This window comes from Podarcis vaucheri (genome assembly GCF_965113315.1).
Source record: "Podarcis vaucheri genome assembly, chromosome: 13".
Lineage (NCBI taxonomy): Eukaryota > Metazoa > Chordata > Lepidosauria > Squamata > Lacertidae > Podarcis > Podarcis vaucheri.
Genome location: NC_138751.1, coordinates 43915159 through 43927204, shown reverse-complemented (window position 1 = coordinate 43927204; position 12046 = coordinate 43915159). Strand labels below are relative to the sequence as shown.

Here is a 12046-nt window from a genome sequence, read left to right as displayed (position 1 = left end):
AATTTCCCCAGGGTTGGAAAAGTCACCCTGCAGCCTCAGAAGACATTACAGCCCTTGGTGCCTTTCAGTCTGCTGCCAGAAGAGTTGTGCCATGTGTGTCAGAGAGAGGATTGTTCTGGGTGTTTAAGTTTTAGCCCCCAGTAGTGCCCGGCCGATAATTCCCGTTGTATATTTCATCTTAACCCTAAACGCTTCCAGCGTCGAATTTGCCTTTCCCATAACCTCAGAGAGCTGACATTTTTCAGTGAGCATCCTGTTAGGACCAAGGCCTCTTTCCTGGATAGATGTGACCTCTTTGGATCTCATCCAGCCTCGGCGTGAAATTGAGGGAGATATATATATATATATATATGCTTTCGTAGATTTTCACGGGTACAGGAATGCAGGTTTTGGTGTCTTCGGGTGTCTTCCCGTGTAAGAGTCGGGGTGTCTGGGCGACGTTTCGACGAGGTCTCACTCGTCATCTTCAGGCTGGTGCTTTCGGCTTCTTGTTACTGGAACAGAGCTCTGTTCCAGTAACAAGAAGCCGAAAGCACCAGCCTGAAGATGACGAGTGAGACCTCGTCGAAACGTCGCCCAGACACCCCGACTCTTACACGGGAAGACACCCGAAGACACCAAAACCTGCATATATATATATATATATATATATATATATATATATATATATATTGCACTTATTCCAGTTCCATCTTCTCTCTAGGCCAAGGACCTGCCGACCTTCAAGGACAACGACTTTCTGAACGAAGGCCAAAAGCTCCACGTTGGAGAGGAAAGCAAAAAGAACTTTTTGGAGAAGTTGAAGCGAGATGTCGAGGTAGGGTTTGCTGAGCGAAAATGCGAATGAGCAGAAAGCTTGTCCACAAACCTGGATAGGATAGATGGGGAACCTTTGCAGACTCATTTCACCCCTGTAAGTTAGAATGCTTATGGACATGAATTGAAGTACTGTATATACTCGAGTGACGCAGGTGGCGCTGTGGGTTAAACCACAGAGCCTAGGACTTGCCGATCAGAAGGTCGGCGGTTCGAATCCCCGCGATGGGGTGAGCTCCTGTTGTTCGGTCCCTGCTCCTGCCAACCTAGCAGTTCGAAAGCACGTCAAAAGTGCAAGTAGATAAATAGGTACCGCTTCAGCGGGAAGGTAAACGGCGTTTTCGTGCACTGCTCTGGTTTGCCAGAAGCGGCTTAGTCATGCTGGCCACATGCTTGGCCAATAAAGCAAGATGAGCGCCACAACCCCAGAGTCAGTCACGACTGGACCCTTTACCTTTTTATATACTCCAGTATAAGCTGACTTTTTCAGCACATTTTTTATGCTGAAAAAGCCCCCCTCGGATTATACTCAAGTGAGTCGGCGGCGGAGGGACGAGCGGCCAGAAAGGAGCCCCTTCAGGCTGCCCCTTCCTCCTCCGTCGCCTTTGCCGCTGTTGGCGGAGGAGGAGGAACAAGCAGCCCGAAAGCAGCCCTTTTGGGCTGCTTGTTCTTCCTCCGCCACTGCCGCCACCAGGTTTGTGGTGTGGTGAACCAGCTTATACTTGAGTCAATAAGTTTTCCCAGTTTTTTGTGCTAAAGTTAGGTTCCTCGGATTATATTTGGGTCAGCTTATACTCGAGTATATACGGTATGTTTGAATTAGAGCTTTGAGTGAGGCCAGAGTGCCACTCACACAGGGTATCATTTGCTCTATCTTCCCAAGCGTTTGGTACTTAGGCTCAGAGGTGGACAAGTGCCTTCGGCTGGTGATTAAATTGCCTGACAGCAGGATGACTGAAAGCCAATAGTCAGGAGCGCAGAAGGTAGATGCACTGGTCTCCCTCAAGGGCAAATTGCCCGGGCTGGACAAAGGCAGGAGTTTTGTATCAGCCAGTCAGTGGCACTGGATTGGTTATCTGGTGTCACCTGACTTCCCAGACATAAGAGGATTGTGGGCTGTTGTGCGACTGTTCCAGCCAGAACCGTGTGTGCAGTCCTGACCAGGTGGCAACAAGAACTCTGGTTTTGATGCACTGGTTTGATCCTGGCAGCTCCTGAGGGCATGATTATCTGCCTCTTTCCTGTCAGCCTCCTCTGGGTTCTAATAACTGCCCGCCCCTGCGCTCCCGGTAGGATTGGGCCAACACAAAAACGCAGCACAATCGCCTGACCCAGCCTCTCCTCTGAGTTTGCCTCCTTCCAAACAGGAAAGCAGTTTCCACCCTGGAAGTGTGTGTGTGTGTGTGTGTGTGTGTGTGTGTGTGTGTGTACACACACACACTTCCAGGGTGGAAATTGCCTCCACGCACCACTTTTCTGTGTGAGTCGCTGGCCCGGGAATGATTAGGCCTGGGAATGAATATATATATATATAAAGGAACCCCTGACCATTAGGTCCAGTCGTGACCGACTCTGGGGTTGCGGCGCTCATCTCGCTTTACTGGCCGAGGGAGCCAGCGTACAGCTTCCGGGTCATGTGGCCAGCATGACTAAGCCGCTTCTGGCGAACAAGAGCAGCACACGGAAACACCGTTTACCTTCCCACCGGAGCAGTACCTATTTATCTACTTGCACTTTGAGGTGCTTTTGAACTGCTAGGTTGGCAGGAGCAGGGACCGAGCAACAGGAGCTCATCCCGTCGCAGGGATTCGAACCGCCGACTTTCTGATTGGCAAGTCCTAGGCTCTGTGGTTTAACCCGCAGCGCCACCCGCATCCCTATATATATGTGGTGAACGAAGTGTTCCTCCAGTCTTAATTCCAGAATAAATTTTGCCTTTGTCATTTGCTGGTATGAAGAATGGGGGCTTTTGGAGCAAAAGGGTGGATATGGGAGATACGTTCTGAATTGATTCTAGAGAGCAAAAACAGGACAGAAGGAAGGATTAGGAAGAACAGAAATGTACAGGAGAATGCAGGAGTCCAGGGTAAGAGGTCTAGAGTCTTGAAACTGATGTGGGGAGTTTGAAAAGGATCATAGCTTGAGATCAGAGCAGCTGGAGACAGAGAGAGAGAGAGACTGTCTTTCTGTTGGCTTCCAGTTTCTCGCTCAGCTGAAGATCATGGATTACAGTTTGCTGGTGGGGATTCACGACGTGGACCGTGCTGAGCAAGAGGAGATGGAAGTTGAGGACCGGGCAGAAGACGAAGAATGCGAGAACGACGGCATTGGTGGGAACCCCATTGGCTCTTATGGGACCCCACCTGACAGTCCAGGCAACCTTCTCAACTTCCCCCGGTTTTTTGGGCCTGGGGAATTTGATCCCTCCGTGGATGTCTACGCTATGAAAAGCCATGAAAGTGAGTGTTTGGGATCGGTGTGGGTGAATAGGGTGGAAAGGAGGAGATGGGAAGCCCGGTCTAAAGTCCTCTGGATGGAAGCCAGAGTGTTGTGCTGATAGGTTCCCGGACCACAGACATTTTGCAACAAAATTATATCTGAAGTATATCTGAAGGAGCGTCTCCACCCCCATCGTTCTACCCGGACACTGAGGTCCATCTCCGAGGGCCTTCTGGCGGTTCCCTCACTGCGAGAAGCCAAGTTACAGGGAACCAGGCAGAGGGCCTTCTCGGTAGTGGCACTTGCCCTGTGGAACGCCCTCCCACCAGATGTCAAAGAGAGCAACAACTACCAGACTTTTAGAAGACATCTGAAGGCAGCCCTGTTTAGGGAAGCTTTTAATGTTTGACGCACTATTGTATTTTAATATTTTGTTGGAAGCCGTCCAGAGTGGCTGGGGAAACCCAGCCAGATGGGCGGGGTATAAATAATAAATTATTATTATTATTTATTATTAAAATTGTGGCTGGCTAGTTGAATGAAATTAAAATAATCTGAAATACCTCTCGCGGTGTTTCTCAAACTTGGGTCCCCAGCTGTTGTTGGACTACAACACCTATCATCCCTGATCACTGGTCCTGCCTGCTAGGGATGATGGGAATTGTAGTCCAACAATAGTTGGGGACCCAAGTATGAGAAGCACCTCCCTTGGGCATCCCGACACCCTTGTCTCCCTGAACCACCATCACCCAACCACCGAAGCTCCCTTGCCTGCCTACTCTTTCCGTGCCAATGCAAGACAGCTTGCACCAAACCTTAGCTGTGTACACATTGCCCTCTTAAAACATAGTGTGATAATTTCCCCCCTTTGCATTTCGTATCACATTTGCACATCATTGTATGCATCAATACAGTTTGACGCATTTCCAAGTTGTCTGCTGTCTGTCCACACCAGTGGGGAGAGAGGACGCATGGATGCCTTCCTATGGAATCAGATTCAAACTGGTTCCAAGGGGAAATGCATCAGAATACAGTGGTGCCCCGCAAGACGAATGCCTCGCAAGACGGAAAACTCGCTAGACGAAAGAGTTTTCCGTTTTGGAGGTGCTTCGCAAAACGAATTTCCTATGGGCTTGCTTTGCAAGACGAAAATGTCTTGCGAGTTCCTGCTGGTTTTTTTTCCTTCTCCCCTTTTTTCTAAGCCGCTAAGCCGCTTATCAGCTGATCCGATCAGCAGATAAGCCGCTAAAAGCCGCTAAAAGCGCTAATCCGCTAATGCTTCAATGGGCTTGCTTCGCAAGACGAAGAAACCGCTAGACGAAGAGAATCACAGAATGGATTCTTTTCGTCTTACGAGGCACCACTGTATAGTATTTCTCAGAAATCTACAGGATAGATATGGATTGTGGCTAACACCATCATCATCATCTTCTTCATCATCATTTATTATTTATTCCCTGCCCATCTGGCTGGGCGGCTCCCAACAGAATATTAAAAACATGACAAAACATCGAACATTAAACACTTCGCTAAACAGGGCTGCCTTCAGGTGTCTTCTAAAAGTCAGATTGTTGTTTATTTCCTTGACATCTGACGGGAAGGTGTTCCACAAGGTGGGAGCCACTACCGAGGAAGCCCTGTGCCTGGTTCCCTGCAACCTCACTTCTTGCAATGAGGGAACTGCCAGAAGGCCCTCGGCGCTGGACCTCAGTGTCCGGGCAGAACGATGGGGGTGGAGACGCTCCTTCAGGTATACTGGGCCGAGGCCGTTTATGGCTTTAAAGGTCAGCACCAGCACTTTGAATTGTTCTCGGAGACGTACTGAGAGCCAATGTAGGTCTTTTAGGACCAGTGTTATGTGGTCTTGGCGGCTGCTCCCAGTCACCAGTCTAGCTGCCGCATTCTGGATTAGTTGTAGTTTCAGAGTCACCTTCAAAGATAGCCCCACGTAGAGCATGTTGCAGAAGTTCAAGCAGGAGATAACCAGAGCATGCACCACTCTGGCGAGACAGTGCGCAGACAGGTAAGGTCTCAGCCTGCATACCATACTGTGTACATGTCTTCACATAGCAGTGATGGGAATGCACTGGATAGGAAGCAAATTTTATGTGTGTGTATGTGTACACAGCCCTGACTTTCCCCAGCAATGTGCAACCACAGCGGGGATCATTGGGTCTGTTTTTGGGCACACTTGCAGTGCCCATGGATCAATCATAAGGCCCAGCAGGTCTGGCCAGTGTCCTGAATAAACCAGACTGTGGCCTAGACTGTGTCCCAAAATCCTTTGAAATGCACACAGGTTTCTGTTCATTATGGGTTCCCTAAAAATTGGAAAATCGCTAATCTTAATAACATGATAATTCCATGGAGAGAACTCCTGTCTCTTAACAGCTGTTGGTCTCTGCTAGGTGTGTCTGAGCAGTACTTGCTTTTCATTTCCTTATTATTGTGGTCCTTTCTCTTGCTCCACCCCTCCAGTCGAAAGCCAGGGGGGCTGGTGCATTGGCAGTGGGAAAGCCCTTATCTGGGGGGCAGTGGGAATCAAAACAAATCAACTGCCAATCAAGCATCATGAAGCCAATTGGAGAGGCGTTCTGCAAATGCTCAGAGCAGCTGCTGACTTCTGGTTATGCTCTGCCACATTGAGATTGTCAGCAAGATACTATAGTCACCCCTTCATCTGCATCTGTTGGGCTGGAAAGGTGGCCTCAACTCACAGATCTAACCACAAAAACATTTGGCCATACTTGAACTGCGCTTGCTAGCCAAAGAGTAGGCAGCCTGCCCTAAATATGACTCTTTGCCTGGATTAACCAGTTTTTTCCCTCTCTCTCTTCCTCTCTCATTGTAATCAGGTGCCCCTAAAAAGGAGGTCTATTTCATGGCGATTATAGATATCCTCACACCGTATGACACAAAGAAAAAAGCGGCGCACGCTGCCAAAACTGTGAAACACGGGGTAAGACAAATCCATTCCTTTTGCTCGTTCAGAACCTATTGCTGGAAAGTTTCATGGATTGCAATTCAAGTGTTGGGGGGGCGGCAGGATAGCCGCCTGAAGCCTTCAGAGCGCAGCGCGAGTTCCTGCTGCGCTCCGCAGGCTTCAGGTTCCTTTTGCTGAAGCCGGGAGAGCAAGACTTTCCTGGCTTCAGCAAAAGGAACCTGAAGCCTGCGGGAACTTGCGCTGCGCTCCAAAGGCTTCAGGGATCTTCCCCCCACCGCCAGCCCCACAAGCTCAGGGGGCAGCGGGAAGGCTGCATGCAGCCTTTGCGTTGTTCCTGGACCTGCTCTTTGGGGCTGGCGGTGGGGGAAAGCAGCGCTCCGCCCCGCCAGCCCCAAAGAGAGGTCTAAAGGAACCTGAAGCCTCCGGAGTCCAGCGGGAACTCCCACCGCGCTCCAGAGGCTTCGAGTTGCCTTCACTGAAGCCTGGAGAGTGAGAGGGGTCAGTGTGCACCGACCTCTCTCGCTCTCCAGGCTTCCAAGGTAGCTGCCTGAAACCTCCAGAGCGCAGCAGGAACTGGCTTTGGGCGAATGCACCTTGAACGCACCTTGTTTTAGAGGGGGGAGGACAAGAAAAAAAATTCTCCCCCTCTTTGTGCAGTGGCCCTTTAGCGAAGCGGGAGGAGAAATGGAAGGGGCTCCGTTTCTCCTGGCGCTTCGCTGAAGGGGCACTGAGCAGAGAGGGGGAGAATTTTTTTTTCTTGTTCTCTCCCTCTAAAACAAGGTACGTCCTATGGTCGGGTGTGTCCTATAGAGCGAAAAATACGGTAAATTATATTCAGTATTGATCCGGAGTAGATTCCAATGTATAGCTCAGAGTAACAACTTAAACACATTGTTGGATTCCCCAAAAAATAGACCAGAGGCATTTCATGCAGCAGAGCTTTACTGCTACTGAAGGCAAAGGAGCAGAATGGTCACAAATCCAATACATTCAGGATTGGCATTGTCCATAAGAAATCTCAGTTGCAGCAGACATAACTTAAACTTAACAATAACTTGTAATAAGTCTAAACCAGGTGCTGGCAGCCTAAGGCCCATGGACCAAAAACGGCCAACGGAGGTCATTTAACCAGCCTACGAGCTGCCCCCGAACTGACTGCTCAGTGAGTCCCCACGTGCTGTGCTAAACCGGTGCGGCACGGGGCCTTTCTTCCGCGGCTCTGGAAATCACTTTTGTGCATGCCCAGATGCCGGAAATTGCTTCTGCGCAGGCGCAATTTTTGGCGTCTGGGCATGCATACGCAGAAGCGATTCCCAGCGTCATGCTGCGCTGTCCGGCCCATAGAGGATCTCCGCAGGAGTGATCTGGCCCATGCTGGCCCCTGGTCTAAACCTGAACGCTGCATACAGAACACCACACCGAAAAGAAAGAGAAACAGAAAGAGAGAAACCCGGGCCTCAAAAATAAAAATGCAAAATAAATAGCAAAAAAACTGAAGCGCCAAATACTGTGGTACCTTAGTTCTCGAACTTAATCCATTCCGGAAGTCTGTTTGACTTCTGAAATGTTCAAAAACCAAGGCGCGGCTTCTGATTGGTGCAGGCGCCCCAGAAATAATAGCCAACAGCCACATCAGATGTTCGCCTTCCGAAAAACGTTTGAAAACTGGAACACTTACTTCCAGGTTTTCAGTGTTTGGGAACCAAGGCGTTTGAGAACCAAGGTACCACTGTAGGTAATTGCGACCTGCTTGCCTAGTCATTCCTACTACGGAGTTTGCTCTTTTCATGTTCAGTGAAGTACTCCCAAGAGTGCTTCCTTCCTTGCCTGGAATTGGCCTGTTTGCGCCCTGTTAATCAGGGTAGGTGTGGCGTTTGGATTTTTCAAACCACAGGGGTTGCAGAAACATCAAGACTAAACGAGTGACATGTTCAATAAATGTTTGCTAGTTCTACCACTAACCTTCCTCGTACTGTGGGGGCTGTTGTGCTGTCTTCTGAGCCCCACCCATAGGTCAAGGCTAATCTCTGTAGAGCAGCGTTTCACAACCTGTGGGTCCCCAGATGTTGTTGGACTACAACTCCCATCACCCCTAGCTAGCAAAGCCAGAGCTCAGGGATGATGGGAGTTGTAGTCCAACAACGTCTGGGGACCCACAGGTTGAGAAAGGCTGCCGTAGAGGAAGGGGTTGGCATACCAGGACCTTGTGGGCAGTGGCAGAGTAAGCCAATCGGGTGCCTGGGGCGGTGCACATGCCCTGTGCTCAGGGGCGGGGCCAGCCGCCTCTGGGGGCGGGCCAAGCCGGGGCAGGACATTCCGCAGGGCCTCCGAGGAGTCTGCCTGCCTCCTCCCATTCAGCCACCCTACAGCTGAGGGGGAGGCAGCAGGCAGACTGTTTAGGGCAGAGCAGAGCCCATGGGCACCCAAGCCACCACGTCACTCCCACGAGAGACGCATTGCTCAGTCGCGCTGCAGGCACCGCGGTGAGTGCTGCCCAGCAGTTTGTCACCCCCCCAGTGGTGACACCCGGGGCGGCCTGCCCCCCCCCGCCCCCCTCTTCCTCCGCCCCTGCTTGTGGGCCTTTGTAGATGTGCCTGTGAGCGCCATCTTGGTGACCCGTGGCCTGGGCCCCATCTTCCAGCTGAGCATTCATTCTCGCTAGTCTCCCATGGGTATTCCTGCCCAGAGCTCACAGAGGAGGTGATTAGATAGCATGCCTGCAACTGAACACGTTTGAGGAAGCAAAACTCCAGCTTCTTTCCGTGGGTGATTGATGTGGGTCAGTGGGGGGGGGAATTAGGGATCAGGCAAAAATATTCCCCCAGGTCTTTAGCTAATTATACAATTTACGGCCTTTAAATTGTGTACGTGTGGCAGGAGTTACCGTTTTCATTCGTTACTACAGTGGTGCCCTGCAAGACGAATGCCTCGCAAGACGGAAAACTCGCTAGACGAAAGAGTTTTCTGTTTTGGAGATGCTTCGCAAAACGAATTTCCTATGGGCTTGCTTCTCAAGACGACAATGTCTTGCAAGTTCCTGCTGGTTTTTTTCCCTTCCCCCCCTTTTTCTAAGCTGCTAAGCTGCTTATCAGCTGATCCGATCAGCAGATAAGCCGCTAAAAGCCGCTAATAGCGCTAATAGCGCTAATCCGCTAATGGGCTTGCTTCGCAAGACGAAAAAACCGCTAGACGAAGAGAATCATAGAACGGATTCTTTTCGTCTTGCGAGGCACCACTGTATATTTTTGTGTTTTTGTATTACAAGTCGCCCTGCGATCCTCTGATAAAGGGCAGTATAGAAATTAAACAAGCAAGCAAATAAATTGCTAGTCTTCCAGACTCTCTTTAAAATAATAATAATATTTTATCCCTTTTTTCCATATAGAAAGTTACATTTGTTATAACAGTTCTATTCCAGTTCCACAAAACTGGTGACTTCCAGCTTCCAAACTCTCAAAGTGATGCACGTTTGGTGGCAACGTAGAATTTGCTATAGCGCCAACCCTTGTCCGTGAAGGAGGTTTCGTTGCTTGAATCTGTTTTGTTTTCCAGGCCGGAGCAGAGATTTCCACAGTCAATCCAGAGCAGTATTCGAAACGCTTCAACGAATTTATGTCCAATATCCTGACATAGTTGCCTTCCCATCCTTGGCAAAAAAAAGCAGAGGGAGAAGACAAAGTGGGGGTGGGTGCAGGATGTGACTTCCAGGGCAACAGGAATGCACCCCCACTCTGCCGGGGTGTGATGTTCAGTGAATGTGCGATAACCGTGTGACCTAGCAGAAAACTAACTCATAGCTGTAGGCCTCCAAATACTCCGCTAGACCTGGTGGAAAAGTGGAGGTTTCTCTCTCTCTTTCTCTCTCTCTCTCTTTGGTTGCGAAAAAATCCAAACATAAACCTGAGGAATTACCTTTGAAGAGTATCACAGTCTCCTGAAGGTCAGACGCAAATGTGAATAAATAGCAGAAACTTCCACAGACATTTGTCCCTTCGATTGGAACTGCTTTTCTTCACTCCGAGCGAGAAAAAAACAAACAAACCTCTTGTTGCTTCTTTCTCTAAGAACTGGACGGGAATAACCGTTTGCCGTTTGGAGGGGAAACTGTTACAGCGATGTGCAAAAGCCATTTTAAGTCTATTCAAACAGAGAACTTTCCCCTTTGGGTTACATTTCCCCAATATTATTATTATTATTATTATTTTGCACCAATGTTCATTTCAAAAGAGATGGGGTGGAATACGATGGCAAGTTGGCTGCTTAAAAAAACCACGCAAGTCAATGGGAGGAAAGCAGTTACAGGAGAATTCTTACACCTGTCATTCTGGAGCACGACGAAGGCCCTTGGCGAAGAGACTGACTCCGAAGGGGGTGTGGCAACATTAAATCATTCTCTGGACGAGTTGCAAAGACATTTCTTTTGGAGCACCTGGGCTCAGTTGCCTCTGTAACATAACTGATGTTTTGCCAGTGTTAAGCTAATCATGGTTCAGCCAACTTTTTAAACCCTGGATCCGGTTGCGAATCCCATAAGACGGTGCTTGCCATGAGAAGGCCCCCACTTTTTAAAGCAGCGTATTGTGTTGTGAATCAGTGTGTTGGAAATCTGTCTCCCTGGAGTTTTGGGAAGAACATGATCCTAGAACATAGGGGAAAAAACATTATAAATCGATGCAGCTGACTGTTCCGTAACCACTAAGATAGACTGTCTGTGAGCTAGGACAGAACGTTGGAATAATTTGTGCTAGGTCGGTTTTCTTCAAGAAAGCAAACTGTTCTTGCCCCATTTGAATTGCAACTTTCCCCCCTCTTACGTCTGCAGACAGTAACGTTGGATTGAACAGCCACGCTTGTTGAAACTGCCGAAGATTTGGAATGCAACGCATTGATTCCATGTTTTAAATCTTATGTGGGGTGGGAGGGGGAGGGGGGGTTGTTTGTGGGCTGGTTTCTTTTTTAAGATGGATATAACAGTTTTTGAGCCGTCACCTTGCAATCAAGACACTTTGCTTACTCTGCCTTGAAACTGTTTCTCACATAGGCCTTTCTTACCCTGAATGTGGTTGTTGGGGAGTTTGTGTCTTGTGCTGTGTAGTATAGTTCTTGATTTGTGGATTCTGTCTTGTTGAGAATGTGGTGAATGTTTTCTTTCCTTCTTTCCCCGTTCCCTTGTAGTATATGCCCCTTCTTCTCTGATGGGATCCCCCACCCTCGCCTGATTAAAAAGAAAATTGATTCCACAATTGTAAAGACCTAGAAAGTTTTGCAAAACTTGAAAATCGTGGAGTATGCTGTAAATAGATTGAGGTTTCTTAAAAGCCTAAATGAAACCTTGCATTAGGAATAGGATAAGAAAGTCCCTCCTCTTCTCACTTGTGACTTTAATTTATCAGATCAGCTATGTTTTAAGCATCGTGGGGCAGATCTACACTTGTCATTTATAATGTTAAAAACGTGTTATTGAAATGTGACACGAGGGCACTGCAGAGCAGCATGCCGCCGGCAATGGGAAACTGCCATTAAGAATTATAGATTGTTTTATTTATAGAAGATCAGTGTAGATCCAGCCCAGCTGACTACAACTGGTTGTGAATATGTGAGCATACTTTTCAGAGTGGGAATGGGGATGTCGGCAGGTTGTAAATGCTTTGAAAGCTTTGAAAGGGCACCTTTCAAAGCATGCTCTCGAAATCCATTGTGAAATAAGAGCATACAGCCTGGGAAGATTCTCCACTCTTGGATCCATTTCTTGGGCGCTTGCATCTCGACTCTTAAAAGCCATTTCACCCTACTTTCCGCTAGGTTGCCATTAGAAATACACAAGCATCCGCGCCAAACACTGGTGAC

At 48.7% G+C, this 12046-nt stretch overlaps 1 protein-coding gene across 2 annotated transcripts in view; it reads left to right on the top strand.

Moving 5' to 3' along the window:
• Positions 1-11442, top strand: part of PIP4K2B (phosphatidylinositol-5-phosphate 4-kinase type 2 beta) — a 37187-nt gene extending 25745 nt beyond the window's left edge. For both annotated transcript variants that reach the window (XM_082195019.1, XM_082195020.1), the window contains exons 7-10: positions 704-817; positions 3017-3275; positions 6111-6214; positions 9752-11442. In XM_082195019.1, the coding sequence (XP_082051145.1) occupies positions 704-817; positions 3017-3275; positions 6111-6214; positions 9752-9832 (558 nt within the window). In that variant the 3' untranslated portion in view covers positions 9833-11442. The remainder of the gene's footprint in view (positions 1-703; positions 818-3016; positions 3276-6110; positions 6215-9751) is intronic.
• The last annotated feature ends 604 nt before the right edge of the window (positions 11443-12046 follow it).